The sequence below is a fragment of the Lissotriton helveticus genome, chromosome 4_1, assembly GCF_964261635.1.
Source record: "Lissotriton helveticus chromosome 4_1, aLisHel1.1, whole genome shotgun sequence".
NCBI lineage: Eukaryota > Metazoa > Chordata > Amphibia > Caudata > Salamandridae > Lissotriton > Lissotriton helveticus.
Genome location: NC_136063.1, coordinates 1,739,975,228 through 1,739,998,275, shown reverse-complemented (window position 1 = coordinate 1,739,998,275; position 23,048 = coordinate 1,739,975,228). Strand labels below are relative to the sequence as shown.

Sequence of the window (23,048 nt, the reverse complement as noted above, 5' to 3'; positions counted from 1 at the left end):
GTATCTTCTTGACAAGATGTTGCAGGTAATGAATGGTAGCAGAATTTGCTGAGTGGTTCCAACAATGAGCCGATTCCTGATACTATTTGGCGACCAGGGACCCCCTAGTGGATTTTTGGGAGGGAGAAGAAAAATGTGGTACTAGGTTCCGTGTTCACCAAAAATTCTGCTTCATTTTTCAAAATCCAGCACTGGGCTTCTGCCGATGTCACAATAGATTTAATCCTTGATAGCCGTGCCATGGTCGGGTCTTTTTTTACCTTTTTGTAGTGTCTCTCCTGTGAGAGCTGTCGGAGGCATTCTTGATCATAGTCTATCATATTCAGTAAGTCTATTGCGCCTCCCTTGTCTGCAGGTTTTATATTGAGTGTATCATCCTCGGTGAGGAGTTTGATAGCAGTTTTTTCTGCCGCAAGACAAGTTGTTGAAATGTTGTCTATTGGGTAGACCGTCCACTTCTTTTATCACTGCTTGTTCAAAGGTAAGCACCTCGTGTGGTGTCATCCCTTCATGTGGTGCACATTTAGAGGGAACTCGTAGGCCAGTGTCAAATGGTTCTTGGTATTCTTTGTCTTGAAAGTAGTCTCTCAATCGCAACTTTCTGAAGAAATCAGGAAGTTCTTTGTGCAGGCAGAACCGATCCATCTGCGGAGTGGGAACAAAGCCCAAACCCATGTTGAGGACTCTCATTTCGATGGGAGTGAGGATTTTTGTGGAAAGATTCACTACTAGGTCCAGTTGCTCTTCTTGCTCCTCACTTCCACTTTCTAGCCAGGCTGCTTAGAGGAATGGATTTTGTTGTACTGATATTAGTGCAATTTAATAATGCAACACATTTTATACAGTTTTTTAAAAAACTTTCTCTTTCAAAAATACTTCTCAGAATGTTTTAATCTTCTTATCACTGACCCCTTCTCTTAATTACATTCTGATGTGAGGTGCTATCGCAACAGTTTGTTACAGATAAGACTGTCAAAAGGTGGGGCAATAGCTAAGCCACCTAAGATGGCGGATGCTCTTTGCTGAGGCTCTGCTCTGGCCTCAATCATTCTGCATAACCAGACGAGAAGGAGATCCTACCTCTCCCATCCAGGGCTCCTGCTAGGCCCTCCTGACATCCGAGATGGTCAGTAGGGACTAGGTCTTAGAACGAAGCACCTTGCAGATCGCCATTTACCGGAGCAAAGCCTAAAGGCCGGAGACATCCCGGGCTGTGAGAGAAGAGAAGTCGTTGCAGGCGGTACACGTAGAGGTTGGTGACCCACTGGACTAAGATCCCTGCTGAGTAGGGATGTGCCGGCGGAAGAACTGATACCTGCCGGTAGTCACCAGGGGCAGCTACCCCGGGCCCTGCACTGGTGCTGTTGGGCCCGATGAGCTGCGCTGAAGCCATGTGGTGCTGTGGCCGCATTGCGCATGCCGCAAGGATAGAGAAGAGGCTTGGAGAGGCTGCCCGGCAGCAGTGAATGACTAGATTCGTCCTCTCCTGCTTGTGAGATGAGAGAAGATGAAGGTGGCCTGACCCGCGATCAGGACCGGTGCTAGGCATGGGCAGTATGGGCAGCTGCCCAGGGCCTCGCTCTCATCCCACAAGTATAGGGCCCCACACAGTGCAACACACCACCAATCCTATTGTGCCCCTGCCAATCCCATTGAAGAAATGTGTCTGCAATTGGGCTTACAGGAGGGGGGCACTCCCTGGGCCTCTCATGGATGGTGTGGGGAGGCCTAGAGGAGGGGGACGATTTATCTTGTGTCAGTTGCACTTCGACACATTTTGACGTACAATTAGGCCTCCTGCACGGCTGCCCATTGGGAGACACTGCGGGACACCCATTATCAGCACTTTACAGTCTGCACTGTTTTAACTCTCAACCCCCAAGCTATTCTCACACCTTCAGCCCGATATGACCTGTGAAACAGGTGCTTGTAGGTGGCTGAGAGGGGAGCTGCAGCCCAGGAGGAGTCTGCACAGAGCAGCTTCCGGAGCCCTGAAGGTGTCACTTACGTAAATTAGAGGGGCCTCGCACATTCCACTTCACCCGGGGCCCGGAAAATCCTAGAACCGGCCCTGCTGGCGATATACCTGGTAGTGCGGGCTATTGCTGATTGTGCCCCTCTATTGATGCTGGTGGGAGCTGCTGGCTCATGCGAGGTGAGGCTAGCCTCGCAAAGAGGAGGTGGCGATAACTTCAAACCTCTTGGAACCAGGGTGTCAGGCTTCATTTGAACTGTTGCCCACGGCTAGGTGCACAGCAAATGCCATTGTGTATACAGGCCCACCAAGTCACCTGTATTGAGTGGAGGCTCGGGCCATCAGTAGGCCTGGTCAGGCTGGTGTGGTGTGTGGCACCAGGAGAGGAGGCGCAGCAACTGTAGACCAAAAGGATGTTGCCAGATGTAGTGAATTGGGCCCGGACTGGCGTCAGTGTTGGAGCAAGTCTCCCAGCCTGTATTTTGGTGAACGAGGCTGAGACCGGAGTGACTTTCCTTGCTCTTTCCCCCTTGCCCCCTGTTGTTTAGTTGCTGGTCCCCCTGGATGTTTCTCCCAGGAGAAGTATACTGGCCATTGGTGGCAACTTGAACGCTTCTAGGGCTTGCAGGGGGGAACTTTGGGCGACCAGAGGAACACCTGTGAGACAGAGGATCCCCTGCCAGCTAAGGCACTCCGTTTAGCCCAATTGAAGTAGAAGGCAACCCAATACAGAGACTTTATCTTAGCTCTGACCACTGACACACAGTTGACTGACTTGGCGATCATTGACAAGGTGGTAAAAAAACGGGGGGAGGGGGGGCAGGGGAAGCGACCTCTTCTCAGGGGAAGACGGACCATTTTACACACTCTGGCGATGGACAATTTGCGCTAAAGACAGGTGGGACTATCCCAGGAGGGTCAGGAGAGCACCGCTGTCCTTTCATCAGTAATCCTTCAAGCTATAAAAGACTCACAGACAGTCCTAGAAGGACAAACTCAGCATCTTTTTCCACCACAAAATCAAGAGCATCTACGACAACTTCGACGAAGACAACCAACACACTGAACCCTCACCAACCACCCCCGACACCCGGAAACCAGCGATTGATGACTGGACAGCCCTCACCACCGAAGACACACTGAAGACAATGAAGTCAATCCACTCAGGGGCCCCCACGGACCCCTGCCCCCACCACATCTTCAACAGATCCGCCAACACCATCGCACCCATGCTCCGCCAAACCATCAACCGCTCCCTGGCGACCGCCTCATTCCCCGACGACTGGAAACACGCCGAGGTCAACCCCCTCCTAAAGAAACCCTCAGCGGACCCCACCGACCTCAAAAACTACAGACCCATCTCCCTGCTCCCGTTCCCAGCGAAAGTCATCGAGAAAGCCATCAACAGCCAACTCGCCACATTCATTGAAGAACACAACATCCTCGACTCCTCCCAATCCGGCTTCAGAAAAAACCACAGTACGGAAACCGCCCTCCTCGCCGCAACAGACGACATCCGCACCTTACTGGACAAAGGAGAAACAGTAGCCCTCATCCTCCTCGACCTATCAGCGGCGTTCGACACAGTCTCCCACCGCACCCTAAAACGCAGACTCTACGATGCAGGAATCCAGGACAAGGCCCTCGACTGGATCTGCTCCTTCCTCTCCAGCAGGACGCAGCGGGTCAGACTCCCCCCTTTCCTCTCGGACCCCACACCTATCACCTGCGGAGTCCCCCAGGGCTCCTCCCTCAGCCCGACGCTCTTCAACGTCTACATGGCTCCACTTGCCCCCATCGTCAGAACCTACGGACTCAACATCGTGTCATATGCAAACGACACCCAGCTCATCCTCTCCCTATCCAACGAGCCCAACACCGCCAGACGCAACTTTCGAGAAGGCATGGAAGCCGTCGCCAAATGGATGAAAAACAGCTGCCTACAACTAAACACCAACAAAACAGAAGTACTCATCATGGGCCCAAACCCCGACGCCTGGAGTGACACCTGGTGGCCCACCGCCCTCGGAAACCCGCCAACCCCCACAGACCACGCACGCAACCTGGGAATCATCCTGGACTCCGAGCTCAAAATGGACCGCCAGATCAACTCTGTCTCATCTTCCTGCTTCCACACCCTCCGCCTCCTTCGTAAGACCTTCAAATGGATCCCCCTCGAACACCGAAAGACAGTCACTCACGCCCTGGTCACCAGCAGACTCGACTACGGCAACGCACTCTATGCCGGAATAAACAAAAACCTAATCCGCAAGCTACAGAACATCCAGAACGCCGCCGCAAGACTGGTCCTCAACCTGCCAAAACACTGCCACATCTCCCAGCACCTGCGCACACTCCACTGGCTCCCCGTCGAGGCGAGAATCACCTTTAAGATGCTCACCCACGCACACAAGGCCCTCCACGGCACCGGACCAGCATACCTGAACAGCCGACTCAAATTCCACGCACCCCAAAGGACCCTACGATCAGCCCAGCTTTCCTACGCTGTGGTCCCCCGCACCAGAAAGACCAGATCGGGAGGCCGCTCCTTCTCCTTCCTCGCAGCCAAAGCATGGAACACCCTTCCGCTCCACCTCAGACAGACAACATCGCTCCCCATCTTCGCAAGAAACCTCAAAACCTGGCTCTTCGACAGACCCCCTCCTTGATGGAATGGAACCTGCACCCCCCAACGCCCCCCCCCACCCCTAGCGCCTTGAGACCCTTACGGGTGAGTAGTCGCGCTTTAACAAACTCCTGATTGATTGATTGATTGAAGGTAGGATTAATGGGGTGAGCATCGAGGTGTCCCATCTGAGATAGGATTTATGTCAAGTGGTAGATTGGGCTATAGCGGTTGAGACTCGCATGTCTGAACCGGAAGTTGAGTTTCGCTTCCTCATGCAAAATTTTACTTAACAATGCAAAGTGGCCAGACAGATAGCATGCCAGGCTGAGGATGCAGAGGGGAAATATAGGTGCAACAACTTGCTCTTGGTGGAAGTACCGGAGGAAGTGGAGGGCCCCTGTCCCGAACTTTTCTTTATGGAATGTTTCAAATCCTGGATTCTGGCACAGGATATTTCATCTTACTATCTAAGTAAGAAAGCACACATGGCTCTGACTAAGAAACCCCACCGGGTGCACCGCACCAGGTGGGGTCCTAAGGCTCCTGAATTATTTGGACAGGGATGCCATCTTAAAGGCAGCTCGCATCCCACAAAGCGTTCAGTTACAGACAGCCAAGATGATTGTTCCAGACTACACAGTCTGCGCTTAATAGGAGGGATATTATATGTGATAATAAATACCCACCACATGGCTGAGAAACTGATGTTCATCTCATGGAACCTAAACAGGTTAGGCTGAAAGATTAAGTGAGGGTTAGTGGCACAATACATTTGTAGGCACTCACCAGATCAGATGCTGCTACAGGAAAGCCACTGGATGGCTGATAATTGTAAATGCCTCCAGAGAACCCAATATGTCTAATTAGCCTATGTAGGGTTCACAAGGTGATCGAGATGAGTGTACAACAACATGAAAAGGCGGTTCCCAACAATGTAAAGGACCAATTGGTTCCAATAATGGTAATTGCCCACAGAACAGCTAAATATATTTAAATTATTTTATTTTCATTCGTATTCATAGAAAAAAAAATATATATATCAAATGTACATCGAGAGAAATCCATACTTCATTGCATGAAGATTACATATAGTTCATATAACATCAGCCCAAGAACAGGAAAAACACTAAAAAGGACCTATATCACTCACTCATTCTACCAATCACTGACTCACTCACAAACTGATACAAACATATTGACTCAACCAACTACAAACTCTCATCAACCAGACAGAAGAGGAAGCGCCATCGTGATGAGTGGCCATTGTGTGCAAGGAACCTCCCTTCCTCACTGATAGGCAATGAGAAGACTCTGAAGGCGGTTATGTGGCAGTACAGGAAAAATGGGGTAAGCAAAACACTCTCATAGTAAATGTGTATGCACTTCCCAAATTACAGCGTTATGTCCTCGACAAATTAGGTTTCTGCAGCTGAAATACATTTGATCAGTGGGCACTTCAATAAGGTTATCGACTGAAAGCTTGATAGAAGCTCTCCCTGTGAATGGCAATAGAGTCTAAAGCAATTTACGTATGCTCTGGAGATTCAGGCACCCATCGGACAGACAAAATTCCTTCCTGTAAGGAGTTCAAAAGCCCTCCTGGCCGACATGGTTAGGTGGCAGCTGGAATATCTGGCCAGGAGACTTTCTGACCATCCTCTCTATTCTCTCTTGCACATTATAAAAAGAACCAGCAGTTGAGAAACCACAAACACATAGAGGCTGGACATGTGGGCACTGAAAGATAAAAAGGTTGTCAAAACCCTGCAAGTTGACTCTCAATTGTACTTAGAAGGAAATAAAGGGGCCGTAGAATCCCGGATTATGCTCTGGAAGGCATACATGGCAGTACTTAGGGAAAAAGTCTAATATATAGTTTATAAAAGGAAGATCAGGGAACAGGTGCTAGTGCTGGAGAAGCAAGTAATGAACATAGAAACAGCTTGTTTACAGCCAGGCAGCTAGGAGCAATACTGTAATCTTACTCAAAACGCAGCTCAACATTATTACCTCTCAGTGCAGAGGAAATTGCATGAAACGTGCACAATGGACTTCCTCGTAGCATGGCTGGGATGAAGAGAGGAGATGTGCTTGGTGGTAGAGATATATGCAGGGATTGGGGAGGTTGTCGAAACAGACTGGAATATAGCACAGGTATTTGCACAATACTTCTGTACCCTTTATGAGGCATGGAGCGAATGCACAATGCAGGATATAGAAGCAATCCTACATGAGTTGTAGGTTAGGGTCTTAAGAGAACTAGATTGGGATGCACTGGAGGAAGATTTGTTACTGGAAGATATTGGGTGTAGAACTGTATAAATGATTGGCTCCACTTCTCAAACTGCACCTCCTAAAACTGTTTCTCACAGCCAAAGTTGCGGGCGAACCCCTAATATCATATCTTAGTATCATAGTCGTGATTCCCAAAAAAGAATAAACCCAAATACCTCTATGCCTCATATAGGCCTATTTCTCTCATGAACCACGGGAAGCCAAGGTTATCAACTCCATGATTGATAAAGACCAGCCAGAATGTATGCCGAAGAGAACAAGGCTCAGTCTCAGAAGACCACATGCTTGGTTAGACTGAACCAAATATGAGGGAGACCCCAAGGCCACATTGATGCTAGATGTAAAGAAGGCTGTTGACTATCAACTGGGTGTACCTCCACTTGACAGTGAGACGATTCAAGTTTGGTACCATTTTTTGAAAATGGGAGGCCCTGCTCTATAAAGCACCCAAGAAGGAGAGAGGGTGAATGAATTGCTCTCCGATACGTTTGAGCTGGGGAGAGGTGCCACTTTCTTCCCTTTCATTTGCACTATGCCTGGAGGCGTTGTCGTGTTGGGTGCACTACAGGGCTGACATAATTGGATTTCCAGGGGTGATGAACGAACCAGAAAAATCAATGCGAATGACTGATTCATCTTACGAACCAGAAGTGTTGATCCAGTCAGTCTTCCATAACAGTGACACATATTTAGGATAGCGCATCAACTGGATAATTCAACCCTTTATCAGATGGGGGACTGGGAGGGCTTGGAAAGACAGATCGGGGTCTTCTGTGTGTCTAGAGTTGGCTTCAGGTATCTGAGAATAGAGATAACAGCTAATAGAGATAGGTTCCTGGAGTAGAACGTGGGCAGGGTCCTAAGCACATTTCAGGAGGACGCACAAAGGTGGTGTGAACCCCCTTCATAGATTAGGAGTAGGAGCTTGTTGTACTCAATGAGATGATGGATACTTCAAGTAAGATTGAATAAGTTACTTTATTAAGTTAATTAGTTAAGATAAAAAGGAAAACCCTATCAGGAGCAGCTGTCCTGCTGCTCAGCCCTCACTCAACTGACATTCACACCAAGCAACGTTCCGTTCATCCAACATTCCACAAGACATGCAATCCAGCTGAGCAGCAGGGAAACACAAGTTATAACATATCTCCCTTCATTATGGGTACAATTGCTTAAAGCAATAAAATAGTTGTCAATTAAATGCACTCTAGTACATATAGTTAAGGATATTAAGACAGTGCACCAAAGTACTAATGGACTATACAAACAAAATATTCTAATACATTTGGCACCGCATTACCTTCTGAAATGAATAACTATCTTCATCCTATATCCTTATGCAACTAATTATACAAGTTGGCCAGACCGGCATAACAAGCAAGACACAAGGAACAAACTTAACACAACAAATATCAGGAAGTAACGCGTACACTATGAACTAAGAATAAATATTCGCATAACTCATCCATACTACGTAAAAAAAAACACACACGCTCACAAGCACACTTCAGCATCACACGTGTACACAACAGGCACTAAATAGCCGGGAAACCACTTGCACACAACCAGCACAAACTGGACATATGTGGTAAACAACTTGTACACAAGCTGATGAGTAGTACAACAACCTGACGTCAATTCATATACGACACCCATTGGGAACAAAGCTTGTTGAGAATTATTATTTATTTTTTTTTGACACTAGATCAACACAACTAAGGGGTGACCATATACCACATAGCCCTCATAATTCGAGCTAATGAGTAGCCTAACATTTAGACACACTCACACACAACACCAGTTGTGGAACAACTCTTGGTGAAACAATCACCAACACTAGAACAATATAACCAACGAGTGACCATTTACAGCATGGTCCTCGAATAACCATGTGACCACATACTACATAGTCACTAACAACATGAGTTAATGAGTCACCTAACATCTAGACTCATTCACACACAATACCAGTTGTGGAATAACTCTTGGTGAAACAATCACCAACACTAGAATATTATAACCAACGAGTGACCATATACAGCACAGCCCTCGAATAGCCATGTGACCATATATTACATAGTCACTACCAACATGAGTTAGTGAGTCACCTAACATCTAGACACACTCACACACAACTCTAGTTGTGGAATAACTCTTGGTGAAACAATCACCAACACTGGAATATTATAACCAACGAGTGACCATATACAACACAGCCCTCGAATAACCATGTGACCACATATTACATAGTCACTACCAACATGAGTTAATGAGTCACCTAACATCTAGACACACTCACACACAACTCTAGTTGTGGAACAACTCTTGGTGAAACAATCACCAACACTAGAATAACATAACCAACGAGTGACCATATACAGCACAGCCCTCGAATAACCATGTGACTACATACTACATAGTCACTACTAACATGAGTTAATGAGTCACCTAATATCTAGACACACTCACACACAACTCTAGTTGTCGAACAACTCTAATAACTAATGAGTGACCATATATAGCATAGCCCTCAAATACCTATGTGACCGCATAGCACTTGGCCACTACAAACTCACGGTATGCACACATTAGTGAAAATGATGAGTGGTTTAGCATCTTGTCACCACTTCATATACAAATACAAATGAGAAACAGCTTCTAGATCTCCACTCACACTCAGCAACAAGCTACACCCAACCTCAAGCACCCTTAGTATTGCACTGTTCGTCAAATTCAGTGACTATTGTTCCAACAAAGTGTCTGCAGCGTAGATCCTCTTCCATCACTAGGACATTTTCCTGTTTCAGCCATGGATTGCAGCAATATTATGTCAACAACAACATGGGTGGATCTCTACGTGTTTGTAAGAAAATAGTCAGTATGTTGACATAGTCGTTTTCATATCGCTGCTTCTATTCTTATAGACTCTTTACACACTTGCGGAACTTTTGTAGACTGAGACTTCAATGTCTTGGACCCTCTGCAGATTCATTTAAAGTATCACTATTAAACGTCACTCTTTCACCTTTGCAAGTACGTTGTCCCGATCTTTCTCCGAGACGTGCTGCTTCACAAAGACGTGTTGCCTAGTAACCCAAAAGTACTTTAAGATGGTCGCCACGTAGCGTGATTACGTCACTACTGCTTCCTCTTGTGACGTTTACCTCTGTTTCCTACTTCCGATGGTGGCCGGATTCACATAAGCCTCCAGCTGGCTCGGTTTGAAAGATGCTGCCGTGCTGAAGATTCCAACGGTGAGTAAGAAGTCTGCTCGAGCTATCATTCTCTCGAGTTTAAAATAAAAAAAATAAAAAATAAACTCCTCCGCTCTCCGAGGAGAGCACGTCGACCATACTCCATACACTGGAATCCTCCACATACGTTGTTGCACATCGATCGCAGACCATAGCAGACGCCGATTACAGTTTGCTGAGAAAGCCTGATAATAAAACTTTTCCAACAGTCATTTCACGCTACGTTTTCCAATCCTCAAAGCGGTAATATCCTCTGCCTTGTAAAAGTTCCACTCGGTTTGTTATTGCTAAACTCAAAGTGGTAATATCCACTGCCATGCAAATGTTCCTCTCGGTTTCTAATCCCAAAGCGGCTATAACTTCTGTCTTGCAAGAGTTGCTCTCTCAACAGTCATAGAGCCAATCTTTCTGCCTTGCGAAGATGTTCAAAACCGACAACCATGAAGACCAATACTCTATACTGCTGCTGGTGATTCAAACTAGATTTTCTCAGTTCAGTCTGGGAAATCTTGGTTTCAGGGCGACCGGTGTTCGGGTCACTGATGGGGTTTGTTTGCTAGTCAGCGTTACACACACACTTTGTTATGTTATGTTATGTTAAAGTGCATTTTTATAGCGCACGGCTACTCTAAAAGAGTGTCCCGGCGCTTTCCACAGGCAACTTACAGTATCAATCAACATAACAGATAAAACAAAACCCGAAACGAGAAAAAGCCACCTAAACAGAATGGTTAAAAAGCCAAGTCTTCAAATTCTTCCTGAATTGAAGCAGGTTGGGAGTGCTGCGGAGTGCCAACGGAAGCGCATTCCACCGCTGGGGAGCCTTAAGGCTGAAAGAGCGCCCCCCAATCCGGGCTTTCCGCACGCGTGGGACCACCGCAGTGAACAGGGATTCAGAGCGCAGCGAGCGAGCTGGGCGATAGAAGGCCAATCTTTTCTTCAGGTATCCTGCGCCAGAGCCAAACAAAGCCTTGTGCACCAGCGTCAGAGATTTAAAAACAATCCGCTTCCGGATTGGAAGCCAATGAAGCGTCTGCAACAACTCCGAGGCCCGCGCTCGTCTATGCAGACCAAAGATTGCCCGGGCTGCCGAGTTCTGCGCCACCTGCAGGCGCTGAACCAAATAGTCCGGGAGGCCTAGGAAAAGGGCGTTAGCGTAATCTAGCCTGGATCCGATAAGCGCCTGCACCGTGATCCGTCTGTGCTCCGCAGACAATAAGGGTAGAAACTTGCGGAGCATTCTGAGGATGCCGAAACAGGTGCCGGACAGGCTAAGGATATGCGCTTTCAGAGAAAGTTTATTATCGAGCTTAACACCCAAGTTCTTGGCGACCACGGACGATTGAGCCGGAGGGCACATGGCGGCCGGCCACCACTGTCGCCACTCGGGATCGAAGGCACAGCCGAAGAAAAGAACCTCCGACTTGCTGGAGTTGGCCTTCAGACAGTTTTGCTGAAACCAGCTGAAGACCCTATCCAGGCAGTCCCGGATTCTCTCCCCGTCAAATGTCTGATCTTTTTGACACGTGAAGAGGAGTTGTGTGTCATCGGCGTAAGACACGATCTGGGCTCCATAAGCCTCAACCGCAGCCGCCAGAGGGGACATAAAGATGTTAAATAATGTCGGGCTCAACACCGAGCCCTGTGGAACCCCAACACCCAATGGCGGCATCTCGGCGGAGCTCTGGGAAACCCAGACCGTCTGGCGGCGACCCTCCAGGAAGGATGTAAACCATCTGAGCACCGTCCCCCTTAGGCCGATGTCATAAAGCCTGGCAAGCAGCGCCTTATGGGGAACGGTGTCGAAAGCCGCCGACAGGTCCAACATGACTAGCATGGCCTTGCCACCCCCATCCAAGGTCTCCCTGATGATCTCAGAGACCTCCACCAACGCTGTTTCCGTACTGAAATTCGGACGGAAACCGGATTGGGATGGATGGAGCAGATTGTTAACCTCAAGGAAGTTCGACAAGACGCCATGCACATGTTTCTCGGTGATCTTGGCCAGAGCCGGGAGAAGTGAAATTGGCCTATAATTGGCCAAAGCCTCGGCATCAAGACCAGGCTTTTTCAGGAGGGGGATCACCATCGCCCTTTTCCAGGCGCGTGGGACACTCCCCGCCCTCAAGGAGGCATTGAGGATCGGGTTGACCAGGGGATTCACCACTGCCGCCATCCCGGCCAGAAATTTGGCGGGGCAAGGGTCAAGTGGGGAGCCAGATTTAAGACTGGCTAACAAAGTCCGGGACATGTCACTGGAGACAGGTGGAAAGTCCTCCAGGATAGCCACATGCATGGCCGATGTTCCAGGTCCCACCCCAAGATCGCAGCAACCCTCCTCCGTACTTTCCGAGAAAGAAGCCTGAATAGCCTTAATCTTGTCGGTAAAAAAGGTGGCAAGATCACGCGCCCACACATCAGGTGATGCAGGCGGAGGTGAGTAAGAAGTTGGAGACGTGAACTCCTTCACAATCGTGAAGATCTCCTTGCAGGAGTTTGCCGACGCCTCAATCCTCCTGGCAAGATATTCCCGCTTGGCACCAAGAACATCACGGTGATAGGCCTTCACCGCCGCCCTATAGACTAGTTTGGCCTCCCCATCATATTGATGGCGCCAGGCCCGTTCAGCGACCTTACATTGGCTGCGCGCCACATGTAACGCCTCTGTAAACCAAGGCGCAGATTGCCGTTTCGCCGAGGACCGGGGGGTTGTCTTAGGAGCAAGGTCATCTAACCTCTCAGTCAGCCAACGCTGCAGGGCCTCCGTGTCTCTTTCCGGATCCCCCGAAAGAGAGCAAGGATGTTCCGTGAGCGCCTGCTCTAGCATAGCAGGCGTCACTCTGTGTAACGCTCTTGAGGCCGATCTAGGTACCATGGAGGCACAGGAGTCGAACCGCCCATTCTCTAATACAGAGAACCCGATCAGCCTATGATCTGACCAGAGCACAGGCCACGTATCAATGTCAACAATTGGGACAGAGGAAAACACTTGATCAAGGGTATGCCCTTTCTCATGTGTCGGCCCCGACACAAACGGTGTCAGGCCAAGCGGAGATGTAATATCCAGCAATCTTACCCCATCCGGATCGTCCGTGACATCAAGATGAAAATTGAAGTCGCCTGCTAGCAAACAGTGCTGTGCAGACAACGCCAACTCCGAGATAGCTGTCTGAAGGTCCTCACAAAAGGAGCCCACCGGGCCAGGAGGCCTGTAAACCAGCAGACCCTTAAGCGCTTGGCCTGGAGACAGCCTCAGCATAAAAGCCAGGGATTCAGAGCCCCCAATGGGGTTCACGGGGAGAACAGAACAAGAAATGCTCTTCCTTACCACCACCGCGACTCCGCCACCCCTGCCCTTAGCTCTGTCTTGGCGAAAGATATTATAAGTTGGGGGGATTGCAGAAAAAATGTCCGGATTGGACGCCTCTCCCAACCAGGTTTCGGTCAAGAGTAGACAGAGAGGATTATCCCTGACCAATAAGTCATAGATGTGCTGCGCATGTCTTCCTACCGACCTTGTATTGAGCAGCAGACAGAGATGCTTCGCAGGCACCTCGGTGGCCCTAGGAGCGCCACATAGCGTCCCCGTAGGCGACCAGCCGCAGGCCGGACAGCGTCGTTTACCCTTGTATCGTCCAGGGAAAACTGAGCGGCACTGACAAGAGATAGAGCGCAAGGCGCGGAGCGACGCCGAGGTATAATGAATCATTTCGCCCACGCCTGGCCAAGAGTCCTACGCCGCCCTGCCGCCTCCGGGACGCTGACGGGCGCAGACGGGCAGGACTCCGGCACGACTCAGGCTAAGCGAAAGGCGTCCCGCTGCGCGTGGGGAGCGACTTTAAATAGGCTCTCCAATGAGCCCTTGGCGCGCGCGACCGTTCCAAAATGGCGGCCGTCGCCAAACAACAATCCCCAACCAAAGATGGCGCCTGAAATGGAACCCAGACCCACCAAAGTGGTGGTGCTTTGAGGCACAGAGGTGCACTTATTAAATGCGGTAAGGGGAGCGAGGCGCTAGCTGCAGGCAGCAGAATCTAAAAACAGGGGTAAATAAAGCAAGCAATAACTAAGATAAAAAACGAGGACAGCTTAAAATCAGCCAGCGCTTCTGCAGCGCAGTCGCAGCAAAGTGGTAGATGGTATAGAACGCTACCCCACGAAGGACCGCCTTAAATAGGCTCTCCAATGAGCCCTTGGCGCGCGCGACCGTTCCAAAATGGCGGCCGTCGCCAAACAACAATCCCCAACCAAAGACATCCAGAATTTAAAGTCTTTTACCTCTAGTTTTCTTTTTAGGTTTCGTAACCTGGCGAGGGGCGAAGCCCCTCCCAGATCGAAATCTGTTGTTTTTAATAGTGAGGTTAGGACAGCCTCTGTTTCCAATTGGCTAGCTCCATAAATGGAGGCTAGCCATTGGGAGGCAGAGGCTGTCAATCGCGCTTTCTCACGAAAACGCGATTCGGGGGCGTTTCTGGTGCTTTTTTTAAGCCCCGCCCCTTTGTCCCGGGCCGCGCTGCGATTGGCTGCCGGCCCGGGACACCCCCGTGACGTCATTCCAGGGCCGCGCTGTGATTGGCTGCCGGCCCGGGACACCCCCGTGACGTCAGCCAATCACAGCGCGGCCCGGGACCTGACTTGTTATATTTTCCTGTTTCTTGACCTATTTTTTCATTCTCCTCTTTTTACTTTTTCTAGTCTTTCACTACTGCGGATAGCTTATTGTCCGATTTCGAATATGTTCACTCCCACATCGTTTCATGTGATGTTTTTCCTCCCTCCCAGCAGAGTTCACTCCTCTGCTTTATCGTCTCTTGGTTCTCTCTCCACCTTTTTCTTTGAGGGATGCTTTTTCGCTCGCCCCACTCATACTTTTAGGAATAGTGTCCCTGTTTACACTGCATTGATAATATCCGACAATCCTGCCCCCCCCCTGTTTCAGGACGCTCTCGCTCCTTTTCATTATCTTTCTCCACATGAGGATTACTCTCGGGTTTACAGCAGTTGACCAGCAGAGCGTGCGCTTTTGCAAATTAGTTTTCCATCTTCAGATTTGCTAGACAACATGCAATAAAACCGGGTCAGCGCCAGTGCACAAGTTTATCAGTTTGGGAAAGATGCCATTGCAACATTCTTGCTGCTGCTTTTGAAGTGATCTCATATACAGGTAGGACATTTTGGGATTTCGGTAATCGATGTAGTAGCTGTCTTTTATTACTGTAGTTTTACGATTCGAAAATGCTTCAACACTTAGGTGTGCTATCGATCTGGGTGTTTGGAAAACAAAAAAAATACATCTACCCAAGTTCTGTTTAGAGCAATAAGATATTGGACGAGGTTCCCGCCCGTAAATGCGGTTTCTTTGTATGCAGGGGCACGCACAAAACGCATTAGAATGTCCTTTGCCTGATGTTACCATACAAATTGGAAGTTCCAGAGGAAATGCACTTTTAAGAAAAGGAATCATTAATATTGTTTTATGATGGCTCCCTCCAGTCGCTGCAGCTCGGTTCCATCTGAATGCAGACTGTGTCCGCCATGCAAAATCCTCAGCTGGTGCCTTTTGCCGGATTTAGAAGTTAACAGAGGAATAGTAACGGCAGCTCAGGGAGCAATCAAGAGCAAGCTCCTGTCTGTTGTGTAACATTGACCCGCTTCCTTAAATCTTCATGTGACGTAGTTGAGTATCGTTTCTGATGAATTGTAAATCAGCTGATCAGAGTGATAAAGTGTGGTGGACACACCACTAAAATATTCATTTTCTCACAGTGTTTACCTCTCGCCTAGAGATTACAGTCCAGTTTTCACGGAGCCTCCCTTCAACACTCCTGTGACACTAGGATGTGTTAATACCGAGTTAACATTTTTCTTGTATTTCGCACTGTACGGGCAGAGCAGTACTAATTGTTTGAAGATTGTATATTTATTGTATATTTCTTGATTGTGTCTCATTTTTTTTGCGTGATTTTGTGTTATGATTGTATGCATCTTTAATGTATGCTGTTGCCTCCCCGGTTTAATTTGAGTGCATAGCTAACAGCGCAGGGACCTGGAAGGGGCTCTGCGAGCCTTACCTTATGCTCAGGGAGCAGTCCCACAGATGCGAAATGAACAACCTCCACCGTCCCTTGCCATCCTCCAGTCATAGCAATGGCACCGACCAGGTTGTAGGTTGGGGTCAGGAGAGGAAATCCTAAACGTTGTAGTGCCTGTTCTCTTGTAGGTAGGCCTGGTTGTATATGTTACGTGGCTATATGGGAACTCATCTGGGAACAGCAACCTGCAAAAATGGTTGACATCAAACTCAGGATTGTTCTCTGGTGTCTCAGTTAGTAATCCACTAAGAAGGAAACTTGAGGTTTGGTGTTCAGGGGAAAAGGAACCAGAAAACAAAAAGTAGGGAAAGGCAGGAAGCACAGCCATTGGAGGTTGTGTATAAAGAAAGGATAAGCGCTCCTGTGCAAGTAGGAAATGAGCAGTGAAGAGAACAGCCTCTGGAGTCACTCCTACAATAAAGACAATGTGCTTGTGCGCGTGTGAGTAGAAAGGTATACATGGAAGCGCTCCTGTGCTGGCACTTCAGGCTCCCCCAGGGTTGATAAGGGTTTATGCAATGTGCAAGCGCTCCTGCGCTGGGAAATCAAATGTGTAAATGTGAACACGCCTGCACTCACCCAAACGGCAACAAATGACAACCCTCTCCTGCGCTTGTGAAAACAAATGCAGGAATGCAAGGGCTCCTGCGCTTGCACAATAGGTAGATATGATAATGCGCTCCTGCACGTGAGAAATAAAATGTGTGAAGGTGAGCGCTCCTGTGCTCACTCAATTGGCAACAAAGGACAACGCGCTCCTGCAGGTGTGAAAATAAATGCAGGAATGTAAGCGTTCCTACGCTCGACAATATGTAGTATTGACAGCGCGCTCCTGCACGTGTGAAATCAAACTGTAGAGTTGCAAGTGCTCCTGTGCTCATACTGTAGACCCCACTGGTACCGCTGGTCAGTACTCACTGGGCTGCTGCGGTACGCTGGAATCCAAAAGTTTTGAACAGGCCAGCTTCGCTCGATAACAGGTGAATCCCCGATGGATACCGCGGAACAAGAAGAGAGGCTTGCAGGATAGAAATAGAATAACGCCGGAGAGAGAGGGGCGGCGAGGAAGAGAGGGGAGAGTGAATAGAGGGGAAGAGAGAGAGCGACGGGGAAAAGACTTAGAGAGGGGGGTGAGCAGATGGGAGATCGCGATAGAAACGGAAGAGATTCGGAGGAGTGTAGAGAGAGTGAACAAGCAAGTGAGGGGACGGGTGATCGTGATACAGAGGGCGTGTAACCCTTGGTGCAACGTTTTCAGAATAGCCATGGCCTGGCCTTTCACCTCCCCTTTCTCTGTACTGTAAATCTAGCCTCAGACCAGGACTGACAGTGGCCACCCTATTTCCCATAGTCCATTGAACCAGCCAAGTTCCACAACAGTGCTTTCCCTTCTACTTAAACCTGGCATCTCCAACAAGTGGCTTGTGAGCTACCAGTAGCTCGCCGCCTACCAATGAGTAGTTCTCTTATGTGCAGCCTACTAAACATGAAAGCCTTTGCTTGGTCGACATTTTATTAGTTTGTCAAAATTTAAATGCATATATTTGAGACGAAAATGTGTGTGTTTTCAGAACTGACAGGGTGATGTTTGGAGAAAAAGCATTTACATCTTCAAAATAAATTTAAAGCTGTTATTTAAGTTGGAGAGATGTATCACTCATATTGTTACCCTGGTGCATGGTGACTGCTGCTATGGCTGTTATGCATAAGCAATGTAGATACAATGCAAATTTATAGTGTTTATTTACTTTACTGCTAGCAACCCTGCCTAATGCACTGATGTATTTACTGCTGACAGTCTTTGATGGACTATCACATCACTTATAGTAGCTCGGGATACAATGCCAATAGCTCTAACTTTGGCAAAGGCGAAACCGTTGCATTGTAAATGCTTGTTTCTTTTTGTCTTCAACATCTGTGTGCTACCATTTCTTTTTTCTTTTTCTTCTCTCTTTGGTTACAATGAAGTTTTCTGAATTTTCTTCCTTTAAGTTGCACGCGTAGACTCTTTTCAGGATAGTCCCCAAATGTCGCCAAAATGTTGTACTCAATGAGATGATGGATACTTCAAGTAAGATTGAATAAGTTACTTTATTAAGTTAATTAGTTAAGATAAAAAGGAAAACCCTATAGGGAGCAGCTGTCCTGCTGCTCAGCCCTCACTCAACTGACATTCACACCCAGGCAACGTTCCATTCATCCAACATTCCACAAGACATGCAATCCAGCTGAGCAGCAGGGAAACACAAGTTATAACAGAGCTCTATTTTTAAAATGCTTACCGTACCCAAACTTTTGTATGTACTGCAGAATATCCCCTTTGTGGTGCCAGAAATACACTTTGATAGACTAGATAAAATATTTCAGCTGTTCCTCTGGGATAGAGGCACCCAGAGGATAGCCTGGCAAACTCCCTCTCAATTAAACTACAAAGGGGGCATCTCCCTCCCCAATATTAGGGCATATAACAGGGCATTGCAAAGGCAGATCATTGTGGGTTAGTGCCAGGATGGTGATAGTATATAGAGCTTTATAATGCAGAAATTTGATTTATTTATGTCCAAACTTATTCTCAGACTAAGCTGACATAGCAGTTTGTATTGTTTTCAATGGTGAAATTGGCTAAAAAAACAACTCACATTTGGGGTTGAGACAGTTCTTTTGGAGTCTCTACTAGAAATGTTGTCCAATTTGATGCACGTTTTGAACTTAGTCTATTTTCCAGATTCTATGCATTGCTGCATCTATCTCAAACTTTGAGATCCTTCATAGAAATTAATTTCTGTGTCTTCTGATTGATTTATTTAATCTCCTATATTTTTACCATTCTGTATTGTACTTTTAATAAACCTTCATAGTTTCCTCAATTACGGATCTCAAACTCTGAGTCGGACTTCGTTCATTTCAGAAGTTTTGAAATGCTGTTTGAATCTTGTTTTTAGGGACACAATGCCTCATTTCTTCTTGAGGACAACACACTCCCACGACTCCTAGTCTGGGCGCTATTAAGTAACACACAGATTATCTATGAGATAGCTCCCTCACATCCAAACACATGCATGCCCTAGTTATAGGAAGGCAGACTTTTCGATACTGCTGCATGTAATATGCTACTCGCCGAAAATCGCTTCAATGCCTTGTCAGGGATAGTATGTGCTATATAAATATAATTTACAAACGAGTTCATGTTTAAGGCCATCTTTCTAAGTGATGCGCATCCTTTCCATGGGATCTATGAAGTCATGGAATGGCTCATATCGTTCTACAGATGGCCTTCTATGAAAGCACAATATGTGATAACAGATACGTGAAAGTGTCTTGTTCAGCAATCCCCCTCACCCCCGATCTAAGGCATGATATTCCAGAAAACACTGACCGAATCCCATTGTCCACGTGCTCCACCCAGCTGTCGTGTCCTAGTAGCATGGTCACTGTTGGGGTTCGAAAGCCATCGGTGGAAATATGCCCTTGCTTAGCTAAGCGTCGAGCTCCAAGTGTTGTTGCCACGGTCTCCCAAAGCTCTGCACCTGTAAGAAACCAAGGAGACCCAATTCTTTAACTAACATGGAACAGGTCAGGTATGTGCCTGTTAGCACTTGCAAATCACAAAAGCAGCATCCTACCCAAGTCCTCCCACATGGGAGCAGTGAAGCAGTCTTTACTGAGAAGCACCAGATCTCCATGAAGCTGCCAAGAGTGGGGCAAATCCCTCTCCAGCTCTCGTCCCCAGGCAATCCCATACCGCTCTACAAGGTCATGAACCTCCTGACGCAACTTCTGCGCTGGTGACTGGACTCGAGCTCGTTTCGAAAAAACAGGATTCTAAAAGAAAAGGAGGAGTGGAGTGAATGCTTTACCTGACCTGCAACAGGCCAGCCAGACAGAAGCATTTCTTGTACTTAGCCCAAAAACAACTTGCTCGGCACTAGTCCTTGCTTACCCCCTAGTAAGTGGCACTTTTGCATTGTAACATGTGTTGGGTGAACACTTCTGTCAAGACATAATATTGACTAAAGATCTTAAAGAGAGCTTCCCTACCACCGCCCCTACCAATAAAGGAATTTTCGTGAAATTGAGTGACAAATTGTTCATTTTAAATTACATCATTCCATTAACACCTGTAAAATTAGTGGCAAATGGAGCATTTTAAAACATACCCAGATAAGATATCAATATTATTTCACAGAAATGTTTGGTGATCTTAGAGAAAAGTGACCGGTCACCTCACCCACAAAATGATGAGACCATTAATGGAAAATGGTGCATTTTCGTGACTCATTTGGTCAGAAAGCACCACTGGGAAAAGAAAATATCTGTTAAGGAAAATGTAGGATCACAGTAGAGATTGTTTTCAAACTAAACTAAACTGATTGATTGATTTGATTGCTATACCAAAGAAATAGGGAGTGTTTCCCGGCAGTCTAGTTCCTCGTTGGGGGTATGCGATATACTCTACCCTACTGTCTCAATCCTTAAAGACCTTCTCCCATCAGAAAAGCTCTTCATATTCCTATAGAACGTAGCCCCTCCCCTTCACAACAATGAATACATGTTTTATTGAGACGCCTGCAGCCTGCACAGTTAATCTGTATAAAGGTAGCACTCGTTTAGGGGCTCACACAAAATAGATTCAAGTATTATTTTAGATTCAGTCCAACCAACATTATGTATAAAACCAATGTTAAAATATAACGGTCTGCAAGAAATAATATCAAATAGTGCAAGTGTTCCGGCACTTATGGAGCAGCACATAGAAGCCAATTATACAAAAATTGTTGAATAAATATGTAAGCCTGGAATGAAAAGGCTTATGAAATATGTCCTGTATCCAAAGGCTTGAAGTCTACAGTACGTGCCAAAGCACTCAATTTAATGTTGTGTTGTGCATTTAAACAACAGACGAGTGTCTCCATGTCACGGTAGATTTATTCAGGGCAGGCTTTTTAGAAACAAGCATTGACAAAGTCAATAGGCTCGCCTCTAGAGTCTATTGCTTTTGACAAAGGTTTTAGCCATGCAGCACAGCTTCCCCAATGCTGTGCAGTATGGTAAAAATCAGGGGAAAAACTTACAATGTGGCCGGCCATGTAATTTCGTTTCTGTGTGTACCAAGCATGTTTTTGCCAACAAAATGGCGCGTGGGATTTTATTTTGTCTTTTTGTTTACCGATCCAACAAGATGAAGAGGATAAAAACATTTTTTTTAAATGGAGCCTGCGCCAGTGAATGGAAGCAACACAGGTCGGGGAATGCAACACGGAGAGGTGTTGGAATCGGGGAGGACTGAGGTGGGGACGAAACAGCAAGGTGGGGAAGCAATAGTGGGGCACTTGTGGGGGAGCCAAAACTGAGATTGCAGGGAGGGAAGCAAATGAAGAGAGAGGAACGTGGCTTGGAGGGACGCAAACAGACAAAAGGGTGCAATGTCTCACAGGTTTTTTTTTTTTTTTTTTTTTACAGAGTTTCATATAGCGCAAACTTGACCTGGTATGAACGGATCAGAGCGCTTTTGCATAGCACCATTTGCTTTACATGTGGTCACATTCATCGTTTTTGATAGACACGGGGAGATCAAGTGATTTGCCCAGAATCACAGGATATTCAGCGTCATTGCCAAGACTCCAACCCAGGTCCCCAGATTCAAAGTCGACCGCCCTAGCCGTTAGGCCAGGGAGGAGGACGGAGAGAGAAGCCCACGAGCAGAGAAAGAGCAATACAAGCAAGGCAGAGCGGTCAAATATACTAGGGAATCAGCAGGACAACACATACACTCTTGTGGAGTAATTAAAAAGAAAAAAATTGCAATTTTCAAGTGTGCAGTAGAAGGACTCAAGTAATGAGTCAATGCTCCAAGGGTGAGACAAAGAGGAAGTAAAAACCAAACAAGCTAACACATAAGAAAAAAGCTAAAGGAAAGTGACAAATAAGCGGAGCAATGGACGGGCTCTAAGCCACTGTAAGCCGTCAATATGACTTTCAACAGATCTAGGATGTGCTGTCTAGTGGGCAAGACCTAAAAAGCACACTGGATCCTGGAACTTGTAGTTGTACTTTAAGCATTCTAAGCATTGGTTCAAATTTCAGCACGCATGTTGCTGTTGGCTAAAATGTCTGCATTGAGAAAGTGTGTCAAACATAATACTGAGCCCCTAAGCAGATAGGTTTGTTTGTTTTGGACCAATTAATTGAATTTGTTGGGGAGCTGTTTCCAAAGTGTTGGCTTTTGCAAATCCTAAAGCAGGTGAAATACCATGTTAGCCAAGATAAAAGAACAATTTCTGCTTAGAAAAATAAGTGAAAAAACCCAACTCCAACTTGCAGTGATAATACACTTAGTTTTTGCTGCTGTTTGAAAGCTAAGAACTAATACTATAAGTTAGCAAACTAACAGCCTGAAATATAACCTAACCGAATAAGTCACTGACCTTTTTGGAAGTTTTTTTTAGGGCTGGCCAGAAACAAATGTAGCTGCCTTGAAAAATCTCATTTTATCTATACAGCAAGAGGGGCAAATATCTGTTCCACTCAGCCAATGGTACTCATATTGCCATGACCAACTACATTCATCAGCTACTGACTGATTGCCACAGTTGTTCATGGTGTGTGGTGTTTTGGCTGTGTGCTGACATACTGCATTTCACTGATGCAGCAAATAATTCCACACAGGAAGGATTTGTTTAGTTATTTAGGTCTGACAGGACAGCGCATTGTTGCTTGACCGTCTGTGATAAAAAAAAAAAAAGGTTTTCAGTTGTACTACAGATAGGGAGTGGGAGTCTGCCCAGAACCTGGTTCACCTGAGT

At 46.9% G+C, this 23,048-nt stretch overlaps 1 protein-coding gene across 3 annotated transcripts in view; it reads right to left on the bottom strand.

Moving 5' to 3' along the window:
* TYW2 (tRNA wybutosine-synthesizing protein 2) overlaps nucleotides 1-23,048 on the bottom strand; it is a 228,030-nt gene that overhangs the window by 120,496 nt on the left and 84,486 nt on the right. For all 3 annotated transcript variants that reach the window (XM_078688421.1, XM_078688418.1, XM_078688420.1), the window contains exons 4-5: nucleotides 19,869-20,067; nucleotides 19,622-19,772 (exon numbers count right to left, since the gene is read on the bottom strand). In XM_078688421.1, the coding sequence (XP_078544547.1) occupies nucleotides 19,622-19,772; nucleotides 19,869-20,067 (350 nt within the window). The remainder of the gene's footprint in view (nucleotides 1-19,621; nucleotides 19,773-19,868; nucleotides 20,068-23,048) is intronic.